Source organism: Triturus cristatus, chromosome 2_2, assembly GCF_964204655.1.
Source record: "Triturus cristatus chromosome 2_2, aTriCri1.1, whole genome shotgun sequence".
Lineage (NCBI taxonomy): Eukaryota > Metazoa > Chordata > Amphibia > Caudata > Salamandridae > Triturus > Triturus cristatus.
Genome location: NC_140582.1, coordinates 330,411,049 through 330,426,907, shown reverse-complemented (window position 1 = coordinate 330,426,907; position 15,859 = coordinate 330,411,049). Strand labels below are relative to the sequence as shown.

General features: G+C 44.1%; 1 protein-coding gene across 2 annotated transcripts in view; it reads right to left on the bottom strand.

The window, feature by feature from the left end:
• TBCK (TBC1 domain containing kinase) overlaps positions 1 to 15,859 on the bottom strand; it is a 1,508,203-nt gene that overhangs the window by 865,444 nt on the left and 626,900 nt on the right. For both annotated transcript variants that reach the window (XM_085641401.1, XM_085641402.1), the window contains exon 20: positions 4,243 to 4,328. In XM_085641401.1, coding sequence (XP_085497527.1) covers positions 4,243 to 4,328 — 86 coding nt within the window. The remainder of the gene's footprint in view (positions 1 to 4,242; positions 4,329 to 15,859) is intronic.

The following is a 15,859-nucleotide window of genomic DNA, read 5'->3' as shown; positions in this document are numbered from 1 at the left end:
GCCCAAGTTATATTGATCGCCCCGGATTGGCCAAGAAGGGTGTGGTATAGAGACCTGCTTCACCTCTCGTCGCACCCTCCGCTCCATCTCCCTCTCAGGGCAGACCTCCTCTCGCAGTCGCAGGTTCTACACCCCCACCTCCAGAGCCTGCACCTTCATGCCTAGAGATTGAACGGGGCAACCTGAGTTCTTTCTCTCTCCCGCCGGTTATAGTGGATGTTATTTTATCATCCAGGTGACACTCCACTAAGTCTCTTTACTCTTCCAGATGGTCCAGATTTGTTAAGTGGTGTGGAAAGAGAGACATTGACCCTTTGAAGGTCCGCTTGTCTAATATTTTTGAGTTTTCTCTTTCTTTAGTACAGCAGGGTTGTGCTGTAGCCACTGTTAAGGGCTATTTATCGGCTTTGTCGGCCTTTTTATGTATGCCGGACCAGCCGTCTTTATTTAAGTCCCCCATTGTCATGAGGTTCATTAAGGGCCTTACAAATAGGATTCCTCCCACACCTTTCAGTATGCCTCAGTGGGATTTGAATCTCGTACTCGCTTTTTTAATGGGTTCTCCGTTTGAGCCTCTTCACTCTTGCCCGTTTAGGCTTCTTTGTTTTAAACCGGTTTTCTTGATTGCCATCACCTCGGCTAGGAGGGCAAGTGAGCTTCAAGCTCTTAGTTCAAAACCTCCTTTCCTGACCATTCATGCGGATAAGTTGGTTTGAAGGACCAGGGCTACTTTCCTTCCCAGGTGGTTACCCCTTTTCATATGGGACAATCCATCACTTTACCCACCTTTTAACCTCCCCCTCACTCTTCCAAGGAGGAAGAGAGACTGAATCGGTTGGACCCTAAGAGGGCTGTGAGCTTTTATTTGGATCGGACTAGAGATCTGAGGCTGGACGATCAGCTCTTCATGGGCTATGTTGGGAAAATGAAAGGCAAGGCAGTGCACAAGAGGATGCTTTCCAGGTGGATTATCTTGTGCATCAAGATTTTCTACGCCCTGGCCAAGAAGGAACCGCCGAAGGTATCAGAGCTCATTCCACCAGAGCTAAGTCTACTTCTTCTGCTTTGGCTAGAGTTGTTCCTGTTCTTGATATCTGTAAGGCAGCAACTTGGGCCTCCCTCCACACCTTTGCAAAGCATTACTGCTTGGACTCTGAGGTTAGGAGGGATGGCCATTTTGCTCTCTGTTTAGCAGGATTTTTTGGTCTAGTCAGGTGGACACCCTACTCCGGGTGAGGTACGGCTTTGGGAATCTATTCAAAAGGTGAGGAATCCACAGGCAGAAGTATCCATCAGAAGAACAAGTTACTTACCTTCGGTAGCGCTTTTTCTGGTGGATACAATATCTGCCTGTGGATTCCTCACGCTCCCACCCGCCTCCCCGTTGTCCACCTGTTTCTACCAAAAAATATTTTATTTTAATATGCCTTAATCATGTTTACATTTTAATAATGAGAAATGCTTATTCTGTTGCTAATTCTCTATGCCTTTCTTGACTATGCATTTGTGAATTTATATATATGTATATATTTGATATGCTATGTGTATTTGAAAATGTGTCGGTCCGCCCGTTTGCCTCGGTGGCACGGAAAAATGGGTGGAACTGACGTCAGCGCGCCGACGAGGTCCTTTTATGGCTCCGATGACGTCATACGGTGTCGCGAGCGGAGCCGTGCAATTGTGACGTCCTCGTCGACGTGGGAGAGTTAGGAAAGAATTTTCCCGAGGAATGCTGGTGCAGGGGGTATTCAAAAGGTGAGGAGTCCACAGGCAAAAGTATCCATCAGAAAAGCACTTTACAAGGATACGTGGATCATGGTAAAAATTGAATGCAGAACTTATGCAAGGATAATCATGGGGATTAGACAACGATGTACACTAACCACTCTCCTTTATAGCCTATGTACAGCGGATTTAGATTCCTCCCTAGCCAACAAGATATCAGGCCGGCCCAGGCTAGAGGCAAGGCAATTTGACAACTGCAGTATGTAGGCAATATCATAACAATCGGCTTAGCTCCAGTTGAGCTGCAATACTCATTGAAATCCCTTGATAGATACAACCATCGGAATCGGCAACAGAACACAGATAATGGTCCTTGGTAGGTGGATGTCAAATTATACATGGCATACTGTAAAAAAGTTGAGGTAGCACAATCATTTGAATGTCCAGGGGTCACTATGGACTTGAGGGGAATATATAAAGTCCAGTTCAGCAAACTGAAATCTAAATCAGCCTTGTTAACATCTGCTCTTCGTCTTATGGTCAATTACCAGCTACTACAATAGACCCGCTCCTCAAGTAAATAAAAGCAAAAGGTATCCCTTTGTTACTATACGGAGCAACAGCATTCCCAGGCTCTGTGAGTGGTGATGGTCAGTACGGGTTGATTTTTCTTGATAGTGTGGATCTGTAGAGACTTGTGCTTACAGGGTCGAAGGCAGGAGGCACAGGACTGTCCACTTACTCCAACCTTCCTCAGGTCTGTGGAGACCTGGGCGAGGCAGAAATAACGCAGGTGAGACCATGAATCGCCATTCCTCTCCACTGTGCATGCATCTCTAGAGACCCGGATGAGGTGGCAGAACAAAGGGAAAGCGAACACTTCCTCTTCTCCTGTCACAACAGTGATTAACCAGTTTGTTAGCCACTGTTGTGACATCACAGAAGTGAATAACGGGATTTCAATCATGTTCTTTACGATATAGGCTACAACAAAGGTTTTTATTACCTGCACAATAAAGTTTCACTTACAGAATGACAACCTTATTCTAGGATAAGGCAATGTATTCTAAAATTAAAAAATACATCTCAGAAAATTCTAGATATTTCAGCTCACTGTAAAAGTGCAGCTAATATGGCCAAGGACATGGATGTGGAACTATACTTTTTTTTTTTAACATCTTAATTAAAGTGATTTCAAAGACCTGGTGTTACCTCCGCTAAGGTGGAAAAGTCATATAAGTATATACTTTAAATCTCACAAAATGTACTAATATCCTCCCTGAGAAATTGAGTATCTGAAAAGACAGAAGCATCAATGTTCGAGTGAAGCTTTATACCTAATTTTTCCAGAATTCTAAGTAACCGGATACCAGATGTGTGTATTCAGGTCATTAAAATCAGCGCTGTATATGGGCAGGTACTCAGTAGCTTTACTTATTTACACTGAAAGGGATAGTTCCTGCATCTCTCAGTACTGCTGCAATGGTTCTAATGGGAGAGTACCGACGCCTCTCAGTAGCAACGAGGTACTTTGGGACAAGGAGTAACCATACTTCTATATTTCCATTTCAAGCACTGAATAGAAAGATAAATCAATACTTAAATAAATAGGGCCGTCTCTTTAGCTCCTTTATCCGCTTTGTGTTACCCATTCTTGCTGCTGTGGCTCAACGCCATGTGTAACATTGCTGAACGCTTCCACTAGAAGGGCGACTCACTACTCTGGAATACCAGAGCTCTGGCTGCCTGCCAGTGTGTGCCCACGAATAAGCAAACGCAGCGCCAGGGTATAAGAAGTGCAGGAGTCCGAGCCTCAGCAGGAACCTAAGCAACAGCCGAAAAACACAACTCAGGAAGTTTGTTTCCATGTTAGATGGCGAGAGTATGGTATCCTTAAACAAGCTGCAAACATCTGCCCTGTCGGCACATATCTGTCCATGAGCCGAGCACACAAGTTTACATACATGCAGCAAGCGCACGATAATCATTCCATCTGTTTTCTACAGCCAACTAAGATTTGGAATTCAAATACAGTGTACTCCTGCAGTCCTGCTCCACTCTAAGTGCAGGAAAGCCCCCCAGTCAGTGCTGAGGGCCCCTGCTCAGCATAAAACACAGTGGCCTGTCCACTAGCCCGACTCCTATGATAACCTGCATCGCGCGCCGTGTTGAAGAGGTAACATGGGACAGATGTGACGCAATATACGTGAAAATTCAACTCCTGTGTATATGCATCGAGTATAATCAGCAACAATACACTGGTTTACTTTCGCCCGCTCTTCCACGATGTGCCAAGATAAATAAAACATTCCTTTTGACAAACATTAAAAAGATGCTGCGCGAAACCTCTCATCAAAGCTAGAGTTGTCGGTTCTCCTTAGCGCTCACGTTAGTTTCCAGCTGCGAAAAGCACGGTTTGAAAAACGACGCAGCAGTCACGCGCCCCCCCCCCCCCCCCCTCCTCACATCTTATGCCAGTCCCATTAGGCCGCATCTGCGCGTGGCTTCGCTACTCACGTCGGGGATGAAGCCAATCTCATTGAGGTGGTTACTCAGCTCCGGGTCATGGAACGCAATCATCTGGGAGAAGACGGTCAGATACTCTGCAACGACAACGGCGGCAGCATTAGGGACAGCCGCGCCCAACGGGAAGAAAGACAATTGCACAATGTGTATCCACTAAAATGCACCCACAAAGGCATGCACGCTCCCCCAGACACATGCACCACGCTTCGTCGCGGACTCAATCACTGCGCGCGCTCTGTACTTGGCTGCTTGACGCGTGTACTGACAAGTGAAAAGCACTGACAACTCGAGAACTGCTTTCTAGGGGGGCGCGGATAAAACTGTTGGGGCTATCAATCATTAAAGAGGTCCTACCTGCCTAGAAATGTTTTCAGATAGGATTAAATCCCACTAAAACAGATCCAGATCACACTCTATATTTTGTTTAGCATATTGCTTATTATTTATTTTTTATATATTTTTTCAACTGTTTGTTGCAGACCATTTTTTAAAGTTTTTTTCTGTTGGGGCTACCTACAAGGGGAAATCGTGAGGATTGTGCAATATATATATATACACACACACACACATACATATATGTATATATCTCAAAACAATGCCCTTTCCGGCAAGATAGCATGGAACCCTGGGTAGTTCCCAAGTTTTAGGTGGTGACAATGCTTAATTTGTAAGAGTGTGGGTGCCCAACGCTCTGCTCAGAAGCTTGCGGATGGTATTATTAAATGTTGGTGCATTGAATACCAGAGCTGCGTAGTCTTGAATCCACCTCAGTCCTTTTTAATTCACAATCCGACACTGCCTGCCACGTTTTATCTGTCTTACTTATCCCTGCGTTCTCCCTTTGTGACACTTTATTTAGTCTTTCACTTCCTCCTTCTTTCCTCTTTGTGTGATTTTTCCTTTTATGATCTTTATCAATGTCTGATGAGGAAAAAATAGTACTGGTCTCCAAAAATGAGTGCCGGTGAGCCCCGTCGGCAACCACTGGCTAAAATTAAGCACTGGGTTGACAGAGTTCCTTGTAATGCAACACTGTACTCCACCACCGATACAATTAATCAGCTAACCTCAAATGTCTTTATCTAGAAGAGATTTTAAGCACAGGATTAGCACAGTGCCATGAATGCTGAACTAGAAAGTGACAAAGCATTTCACCCTTTTTTCAGCAAAGTCTTTAAGGAAAGGATTAGTAAGTGCCATCCATGCCAAGCTGAAAATGAAAAACGTCTTTTTACTACTCCAGGCACAATATTACAGGTTGGATTGGTAAAATTCCATCCAAGCCAACCTGGTATGTCAATTCAAGATGTTATTAATGTTTAGACACTTGTATTTAAACCATAATACAATAATACACATAATAGAAAAAACATTAAAATGACCCGAACCCCCACCAACTAAAACAATCCAATTCCACAAACCATAAAATCTGCCATAAACATTAGTCCTACAAGCACTTGAGACACTATATAATGCTCCATGCCCTCAGCCTTTACAGAGGTCACCAAGTTCCCATCATGTCTTAAAATTGCAGTCATTGCCATATTATCCCAAGCTTAATTTTTAAAATTTTGCTTGGACACATGCTACATCTAAAAATTCCATTTTTACCAAAAGTGCAAGTGCTTCATTCCAGTGTCTTATATTATATTTTATAAAAAAAAAAAAAAGAGGTTTTAAAATCAAACAGCAAGCCTTATAAAAGTGAACACAATCTAGTAAAAAATGGACATTAACATTTTGAAGCCTTAACCCACTCCTGCAGATATTCTCAGTGTCTAAAAGTGCATCAGATGTTTCAGGCCTCTGGTAATGGAAATTCAGTGCAGCCGGAATTTTAATAGTAGCAGCTGAAGCTGCGCGTCTGGGAGTGTGGATATGTACGGGAACATCCCCTGATTTTCCCAGGATTCCAATGTATAGTTGGCTGAGGCCTTTCTCCTTACATACTCCACATTCCGGATCCTAGATGCTCTTCTTCATGCCTCTTTTAAATCACTTTTGAAAAAATGAAAAGCCTCAGTCAGCTTAACTTTCTCAATGTGTAGGGCTGCAGAGATTTCCCTAGTCTATTTTTGGCTTGCCCTGCTCATTTTAGTTCACTCCTAACAATTTCATTAGCACAGATGGCTGAAACCTTCAAAATCTCAGAGGACCAAAGTTTATCCCAAAATCGCAGGGTTGATTTGTAGGCCAAATAATGGCAGGCCTGAAGATCTCCTTCCAATCTTATTGCTGGGGCCATTGTGCCTTTTGGAAGGCCTAAAATGTCCTCAAATATTTGACCTTGCACTTCCCGCAGTTTGCCTCCACATTTAGGGTCAGTAACTCGGCCCCACATAGGAATTGAGCGGGTACTATAGTATTGTAAGCAGTTAAGTGGGGACTCCACGAGGGGCCTCCAAAGCTATTCTTAAATCTTAATAATCCTCCTATTGTTGACGCCACCTGGGTCTCCGCTGACTCTTTGTGCAAAGTCCAGTTCAACTTCTTAGTAAACATCATGCCTAAGTATCTATACGAAGTTACCACCCCCGCCTATTCCCCAGATACCATTTAAAATCTTTCAAAGTTTTCACAAAGGCTACTATTTTAGTTTTTCCATATTTAACTTAAGTTTATTTTCGCAATAACTACTAAATCTAATCAATTTCCGCTGTAAGCCTACTGGGGTCAAATCCAAAATATCCAGATGATCTGCATAAAGGACGTATGAAATGTGCTTACCCCCAATTTTCAGAGAAAAGGAGTTGGTAGAAACAAGTGTGCCCCGGAGGTAAGAAAGGAAAAGGGAAAACAGTGTAGGTGCCAAAACACATTCTTGCCTTAGCCCAGTTTCTAAAGGTATTCTTTTCGATAGGGCCCCATTTAAATCAAGTTCTACTGGAGCCCAGTACCGTGAGTGCAATTCCTAAAGGATTACAAGTGAGCTGGAGGGTATTTTCAGTTTCCGCAGCTTGTCCCACAGGATAGTTCAAGGTCGAAGGCCGAGCTAAAGTCGACAAAACAACAGATCAAAATCCCAGATTTATCTTCTTTTGCCCTAGGACCCACAAGCTGAAACAATGATCGACTGTAGAATGCCCATGCTTGAAACTGTCTTGCTCCATAGAGACCATATCTTTGCAGTCAATCCAATTCTTAAGAGAAATGAGGATTACCTTTGAGTACAATTTAGTACCCACATCAAGAAGGGTTATCAAGTGAGATTTACTTGGGACATCTGTCTCCCTTTTTTGTGTATTTGTTTAATTATTGCAGCTTTCCAGCTCGGCGGGAATACACCAGACTTTGTTATTGCTAGAAAGACTTTGGAGAAGAAGGCTGCCCACCACATAGAATTTGACTTTAATACAGCTGCACGCAGGTTATCCAGCCCGACTCTTTTTCTAAGTTTAGGGAAGATATCAGTTTAGTTGTAGCCTGTACCGAAAAGGAGTCCAATGAATCCTCTTCTCATTGGGGCCAGTTTCCTCTCACAGTTGGCCTCCTCACCTTATAGATGTTACTTAGGCAGATAACCCAACAGTTTTCTGGGACTGTGCACCTAAGGGGGGAATTCAAATTACTACACCCCCTCTGGGCTAACTTCCAGAGCGTAATCATATTTTTATCCTGGAGGAGACTAATCATAATGTCCCAGTTAGATTGGTAAAAAGTCTGCATTTTAGCCCTAATCAGGGTCTCATACTCCTTCATGTTAATGTAACCCTCTATTCCACTGGAGTTCGCCTTAGAGCACCTCATCCTCCCTGCTTTCTTCAACTTCTTCCTGGCATTTCACCACTCTATATTAAACCACTGTTGTTTTAGGGGCCATCCAGGAATATCCCTTTAAGCCACCTGGTTACATATCCTAACTGTAGGGGTCAGCCACTTTACTGCCTCTTCAATGATTTCTGAGTACCATTCTAGGATTTTCGGCCCTAGGTCCTCCCAAAGTCCAAATCATTAGACATTTGGAATTACATCAGTTGGGTCACATATCTTTCATCGATTCTTGTGAATAAACACTTTGGGTAGGCTACTTCCATCAGTATCGCACATTCTCTTCAGTAAGGAGCTGCAGGTAGGGCTGTTTTCACGTGCCAGTGGACCCTTTATTCTTAATACCTGAAAGCTCGTACAAATGTCGAATAAACACGCCTGTATAAACATGTAGTCTATTGGGCAGGTTTGCTTCCCATGCAAAAATGTTTGAGCCGCAGGTATATCCTCCCTGAATTGCCCATTTAGGCACACAAACCTAGCACGGATAGGAATCTTACAAATTGCAGAGCACACTTAGATTGAATACATAGAGGGAAGGTTGCATGTGGGATTCCATAGCCTTCAAGTATGGCAAAGCCCCCAACCTCTACCTGGGCTGGGGCTAAAAAATGATTGCAGTCCCCCTAATAGAAGAATCGGGGAGGGGGATCCTGAGGCCTCCATCAAAGCCGTCAGATCCCTCTGGAAGACCTCCCACATCTCCTAGTGGGTCTCATTCTGATTTACATAGATGCTGACAATTAATAAACGTTTAGGTTTTTTGCCTATGTCATACAAATCGAGATAGCATGCCAGGAGCCACTCGCTGCTTATTTGTATTACTCTTGGTCCTCTAATGCATTTGGTTGATAACAACGTTATTAACCCACCTTTTACCTGCCCAGGTCCTGATTTTGTGTCCCTTTTTACAAATTGCTTAAATCTACTCAAGTAAATTTGATCACCCGCAATCTAGGTCTCATGTAAGCACATTATCACATTTTCTTTCTAAATTCTAGTGAAATCAACTGTTCTAATCAAGTTTCCTAAACCATGAACATTCCAGGAGACAACTCCCCAGGCGGAGGGGCATCTACCTGGGTCCCCTTCTACTCCCCCTTAATTATCTGATGCTCTCCCTGTCAACGCTTAGACAGGCAAATCTATTGCGAAGTGGGAATGGGTCTAACATTACTTGTCTAGAGTGGGAAGGAACAGTTATCTCAAGGGAACACTTATTATAACCCACCAGGTGGGTTGATTTCTGATCCAATAACCATGTTTATTTGCACCGAATCCTATGCCTAAAAAACTCTGTTAGAAAAACAGAAATTTGAGGTGAGCAGATTTGAAAAATTGCAGATTTTTCCATATAAAGGAACTGTTCTCCACCTAAAACTTGGGAACTCAAGGATAAAGACCTAGTTCTTCGACTGGACCTCCACGCCCAGACGGATCAGCGGCCCTGCCCCTCTCAGCGCCTTGAGACCCTTACGGGTGATTAGCCGGGTTATACAAACTCCTTGATTGACCCAGAGTTTCCTGTGATTTCAGCAGACAAGATGACGCCAGGAGGCAGTCATCGTTTCAGGATGGGAGCAGATATTTGAGGCAATGAGGTGTCAGCGCACTTGAACGGGGAGTGTCAAGCAACCCACTGTGGCAAAACCTATATATTTATTAACTGGAGGACATGAAAGCTCACTTGAGTAATACAGAGTGCACTACAAGTCCCAGGAGGCCGTGGGAGTGGCTGCGCCCACTGAGGCGGGTGACTTAAGACGATTCCAGGTGCACCATCAATTTCCTGAGCTCCAGTATCCAAGCCAATGATTAAGGGCAGGAGCCCGAAATGCGGCTGGCATGTAAGAATGGCTGTGTCACTTCTACGAAGCTGCGCTGCAGCCCTGAATAACATTTAAAGCATTATCTTCCCGTGGTGGGCTCTCTTTTGAGGTAACGTTTGCGGAATATATATATATATATATTCACTGAAAAAACCATAGGTTTCACACACGTTATAGTTAGGAATTAGCATTTAAAAAACCTTGCAAATTCACTGAAAAAACCATAGGTTTCACACATGTTATAGTTAGCGGAAATTTTACTGATAAAAAAACAGTGAAATTGCCCCGTTATAGTTAGTGCTGGCAACTATAACTCACGCGACCGCAATCTTCTGCTGATGCTAATACTGTATTTAGACACTTATTTGCCCATGTCTTCTTCCATACATTTTTAGCTATACATATATTACAAATATTTTTTTTTCATAAAGACACATATGTCATCAGCAGAAGATTGCGGTCGCGTGAGTTATAGTTGCCAGCACTAACTATAACGGGGCAATTTCACTGGTTTTTTATCAGTAAAATTTCCGCTAACTATAACGTGTGAAACCTATGGTTTTTTCAGTGAATTTGCAAGGTTTTTTAAATGCTAATTCCTAACTATAACGTGTGTGAAACCTATGGTTTTTTCAGTGAATTTGTACGGTTTTTTAAATGCTAAGTTACTTTACGCCATTCGAGGCGTGCGCGCCCACTTAACGCAGTTCGTTCCGTGCACGGTTTTTATCAACTTTAATAAGCCCTGTACATTTGGTGGCCTTCGGCCACCAAAAGCACAGGGGGTGGGGTCAATGTGGATAGTGTTTTTTTTATTTCGATTTTATAATTTCATGTTGCCAAAATTTAGTTTTTTTTCCCTATTAATAAGCCCTGTACATTTGGTGGCCTACGGCCACCAAAAGCACAGGGGGTGGGGTAAGTGTGGATAGTGTTTTTTTTTTGTTTTTTTTTTACCGTACGCTTACGGTAAGCGTACGGTAAGCGTACTCGGCGAAATTGCCGAAAAAAAAATAAAACCGTTTTTGCTCTTGGGGGATGTTTGGGGACTCCCTCAACATGACTATGTGGGAGGGAGTTGTCAAAACAGCCCCGTAACATGTTTTTGGCCATCTTGTTTGATAAACAACACTCAGTGCGAGAGACAAAATGGCGGCCGCCGCTTCCTGGTTTCGGCCGATTCGAATGTTTACTAAGATCTAAGAGCCAATCAGAATCGCGCTCGCGCACGCCACCGTACGCTTACGGTAAGCGTACGGTAAGCGTACCGTAAGCGGGCTCAGATATATATATTGATTTAAAGGCTATTTTCTCAGAATCTACTGAACAGATTTACACCAAACCTACAAAAGGCACTTCCTTGACCTAGGGACTACCTCTCTGCCAAATTTCTAGTAATTCTGTTCAGCCGTTCGGGCTGTAGCTCGTTCTAAAGGTCCTATGGAAAAATGCATGGGAAAAACGCGTTTTGGGACCCCCCTTTTATCTCAGCCCCCGCTTGACGAATCCCCCCGAGACTTTCAGGGTAGGAGCGGAGCGTAGCGCCCCACCTATTTTGAGAAATTCGCGAGGATTCATCGACCGGCGCCAAAGTTATTCAAAATAGAATGTTGAGGTTTTCCTATGGAAAAGGGGTCCTAACTATAACTACCTACTGGCGACCGCCAGTAGGTAATATATATATATATATATATATATATATATATATATACACACAGAGAGAGAGAGAGAGAGAGACGATATTTCTAATTAAAACTGTATATGTGCATTAATATTAGCCATTACACATTTGACATCATGAGTGTAATAACATAAAGCTATTGCAATTGAAACAACATCGTTAAAATGTGCTTTAACATACTTTTCTGGCTTAAACTAAACTAAGCCTCAGTTAGGCCTCAACTCCATCTTTGTTAAAATGGCTGCCATATTTATGATGTTTATTATGTGGTTAGAGTTCTCACTTGACACTGCACGCAGCAAGATGTGGATTGTTTCATTTGTACGACATATTGTTCTTGAAGAATTCGCTGGTGGAAGCTTTTTGCTATTTTTCAAGGCTCTTCCTGCTAGCACACTGTATTGCATTCATTCACAACTGTTTACTGTTTTTCATGTAACTAGTTTGTTCTGACAACTCTGGATAACATCTGATCAGAAGAGGCGAATCAATGTTCATGTAGTGGGGTAGTGCTAAGATGGTAGGGTTATGTGACGTTTTAGAAAAATAAAATGTGAATTGCTATAATGATGCTCACACCATGCTGACTTTGCAATTTCCATGATTTCCTATGCTGAAAACGACTATAAGGACTTTTTGCCACTATCCTTTGTCTGGGACTGCCGTGAGGGGAACGGCCTGCGTTGGGGGTATTTTCCTCCTGCCCTGCCCTTCCCAGTTGACACTGCTGCCGAGAGGTGAACGGCCTGGACAAACTACATCCCCCAGCCCACACAGTGCCCGGCGCCTGCCGTACACGACATCAGGCAGCGCCGGGGCGTTATTTAAGCCGCTTTACTGCCCCGCAGCGCGGGACGCGCTGGGGCCGGGCCCGGGCGAAGCCCGGGCCAAGGGTGGGCCCGTCCTTGCCCGTCAGTGGCCGGGTGAGGCCGGGCTGGGCCTATTCTCTTGGTTCTTGATTGGCATTTTGTGTTTATGTTGCTGGGTTGTTTGTAGTTAAGTCATAAAAAGTGGGCACTGTTCTTTTGCTTTGGTGTTCCCTCATTGGGTTCTGTGTATGCTTATTGCAGTAAGCATCAAGCTACTAGTATCATGAGTAAGAGAAAAGCTGAGGCTAGGCTGGTGGGGACTCTTGATGACTTTCTTACTAGAGCTGAGTCAGTAATTAACCATAAGATTCTAGCAGTGGAGAGAAGATTATCCCTAGAACCAGCCTCGGCGCTACCTCCTGCACAGCATGTGGATGAACAGGACACCCTTATGAATACCGGGACTGGTAATTGTAATCTGGAGGATAATGCATGTCTAATACCTAGGGCAGGGATTATTGACCACTTGCCACTCGTAAGTAGCCTCCCCAGTCCCGCTATGGTAACAACTAGGGCCAAACAAAGAGCTATTGACCCTAAAACTAGTGAACCGCCCTGCAAGAAAAGGAAAGGTAGAGCCCCAAGTAAGCCAAGTGTAGCTAAGGCACCCCTTGGTATTAGAGGAGCCAATTCTTGTGGGACTCCTTCTGTCTTAGCTAGTATCCCCCCTTTGCAACCTATGACCCAGCAGAGCTTCGAGCTTTTAAATACACTTCTTAAGGAACAGCTAGTCTCACTTATCCAACCTGTTTTGGACAAGCTAGATTCTGTGGTTTCAAGGCTAAATTGTATTGAAACAATTCTGGCAAGTAAAACCCCGCCTGCAGTAACCTCACTTGAACCTAGTTCGAATGATGTGGCCAGCAACGCAAGCAGAGGGGTTTCTGAAGGTCCTCTTGTTTTAAGACCCCAAGTTGTTAACCCTTCAGACCACGTAGTTAATAGTGCTAATTCCAATCAGCCAATGGCCCCCCATACTATTGTTGATAGACCTTTGACCGATCACCAGTTAAGGGGTTCTACTCAAGGCCCTGCTGAACAAGAATCTGTGGATCCTGATGTGTTAATAAATCTACACCTCCCCCCGGAAGCAACTCCCTATACAGTTATTTTAGCCAATGTTCCATTACTATCAGCAGAGACAAGGGAGCATTGGTCTAATCTTAAAAATAAAGCCCTCTACTACCTAGGGAATAAACTAGGGGCAAGTAAAAGGTTGTTTAACGAATTCAAAATGGTTAGGCGGGTAAAATGGGTTGGCCACTCCCACAAATCCCTGGTAGGGGACTGTGTGGTTCTGAGTTTTAGGACCCCTCTACTGGTTGAAAATTTTTTGGAGAGGGCCTCCCAACTTGCTCCTAATCCTAACGAGATCATGATCCTGCCCCTTGGTTACTTCTATAGACCAGCAAGGGATGCGCATACTAGACAGTTTCGTGCTTCATACTTTGCTTCCCAGCAGGGTCAGCAGCCTCTTAACTCTATTCCGTTACATAACCGTTTCACTGCCCTTTCCTCCTTGGAGGATAATGACTGACTGAGGGTTGTTAGTGTCCTTTCCGGGTCTGTGACAACAGGGGTCACTGAACCCTCTAGTCAGGCGCCTCCTGGCCAATCACTTCCATTGGTCCAAGGAGAAGCCTTAGCTTTATCCGGCCTACCCAATGTCTGCTCTACTTCCCACCCTAATGTGGTGAACCAGATAGTGCACAAAAGAAGTGATTCTTATAATGTTAACATCTCCTCCTGGAACATAGCAGGTCTATCATCTAGACTTGCAGTTCCTGATTGGTTGGTTTTTGTCGACCAGGCAGATATCTGGTGCTTTCAGGAGACCTGGTTGTTAGTTCCCCTACTTCGTACAGGGTATTTGAACTTTTTCAAACCGGCTATTAAGGGTCCCAGAGGTAGACCGGTGGGTGGTTTGACCACTTGGATTTGCCAATGTGAGGGCATCTCAGCTGTGGAAGTCCCGATTGATAACCCTGATATTTTGGTTACCAGGATTACTTCCACAAGGAGCCTTAACATTCTTATTATTAACATCTACGTGAGAGGTCTCCCGGGTGGTAAATGCTCCCCCACAGTCCATCTTTTAGACCATCTACTCTGCACAGTGTCTAGTGATGGCCATAGGGTGGTGGCCGGTGATTTTAACACATGTTTTGAGCCTCTGGGTGATGAGGACGGGAAACTGTCTGAGGTTGAGGATTCTGTGTGGGGAATTCCACAGTTGGAACTAAGCCCAATCAGGAATTGAACCCAAGCAGCATTATATATGAAGGGCCTTTGTCTTGAAAAAGGTCTGCGGGCTGCCAACGGCAGAACGACATCAGATAGGTCTGGGATGTTGACCTTTAACAATGGCAGGAATGGTAGTAGAATAGAATATATTTTGGTCAATTGTGAGTTGTGGCCGGCTTTTATCGATATGGTGGTGACCGACAGGATAGAAAGTGACCACAATCCCCTGACGCTGCTCCTATCAGATAGCAGTTTTAACTGCCCGCCAATTGATGATGGTTGTGTTGTGCAAGCGCATGCCATCGTATCTAATGATCAGAGAAGGGTTCGCTGGCCCAAGATTGCTTCTAATGCTTTTGTACAGGAAGCCATTAGGAACTTGGTTACTATAGCTATGGATAAATTGACTAGTTGTGTGACCGATGACGGGGTTAAGTGTAGTATACCGGATATTCACAGAGACTTATTTGCAGGTCTTAAATCTTTTTTTGTCAAGAGCATCCCTGTTAACAGCAAATATAAATCCTTGGGAGATAGCTCTTGGTTTGATATAAGCTGTAAAGATTCTCGTAAAGCCCTTTCACTAGCTATTAAATCCAGGATACCTGAAAGCATTAGGAGCTGTAGATCCGCGTATAAACTTGCCCAAATAAAAGCCAAGAAGAACTGGGACGAAAATCGATGGAAGGAGTTATACGAGGCTTGTGAAGGTAGGAGTATGTTCCAATTTTGGTCCCTTCTTAAATGGGGCAAGAACCCACAGGATATGATTCCGCTAAATCATGTCGAACCTGCCCAGTGGGTTTCCTTTTTTGAAAGTCAGTTCAAGTCTGGTGAGAGTCCAGACAGAAGTTTGCGTTTTGATGCTGATATGGAAGAGCTACGGTTTGCCCCAAGTGAGGTGAAGGCAATCCTGAAGTCTCTTCCAAGTGGTAAATCCCCGGGTCCCGATTGCATTCCTGCTGATCTTTTTAAGCAGGACCTGGACCTCTGGACTCCCTATCTGACCATTCTTGCTAACGCCCTGGCTGGCAGTGCGCTGATTCCGGATACTTGGTTTGGGGCGGAGATATTGCCGATCTACAAGAAAGGTGATCGCTCTGCCCCGGCCAATTACCGCCCAATCAGCCTCATAGATGCTGCCCAAAAAATTATTGCTCGCCTCTTACTGGGTCGCATCCAGAATTGGATTTCTGAGATTAATATTTTAAGCCCAC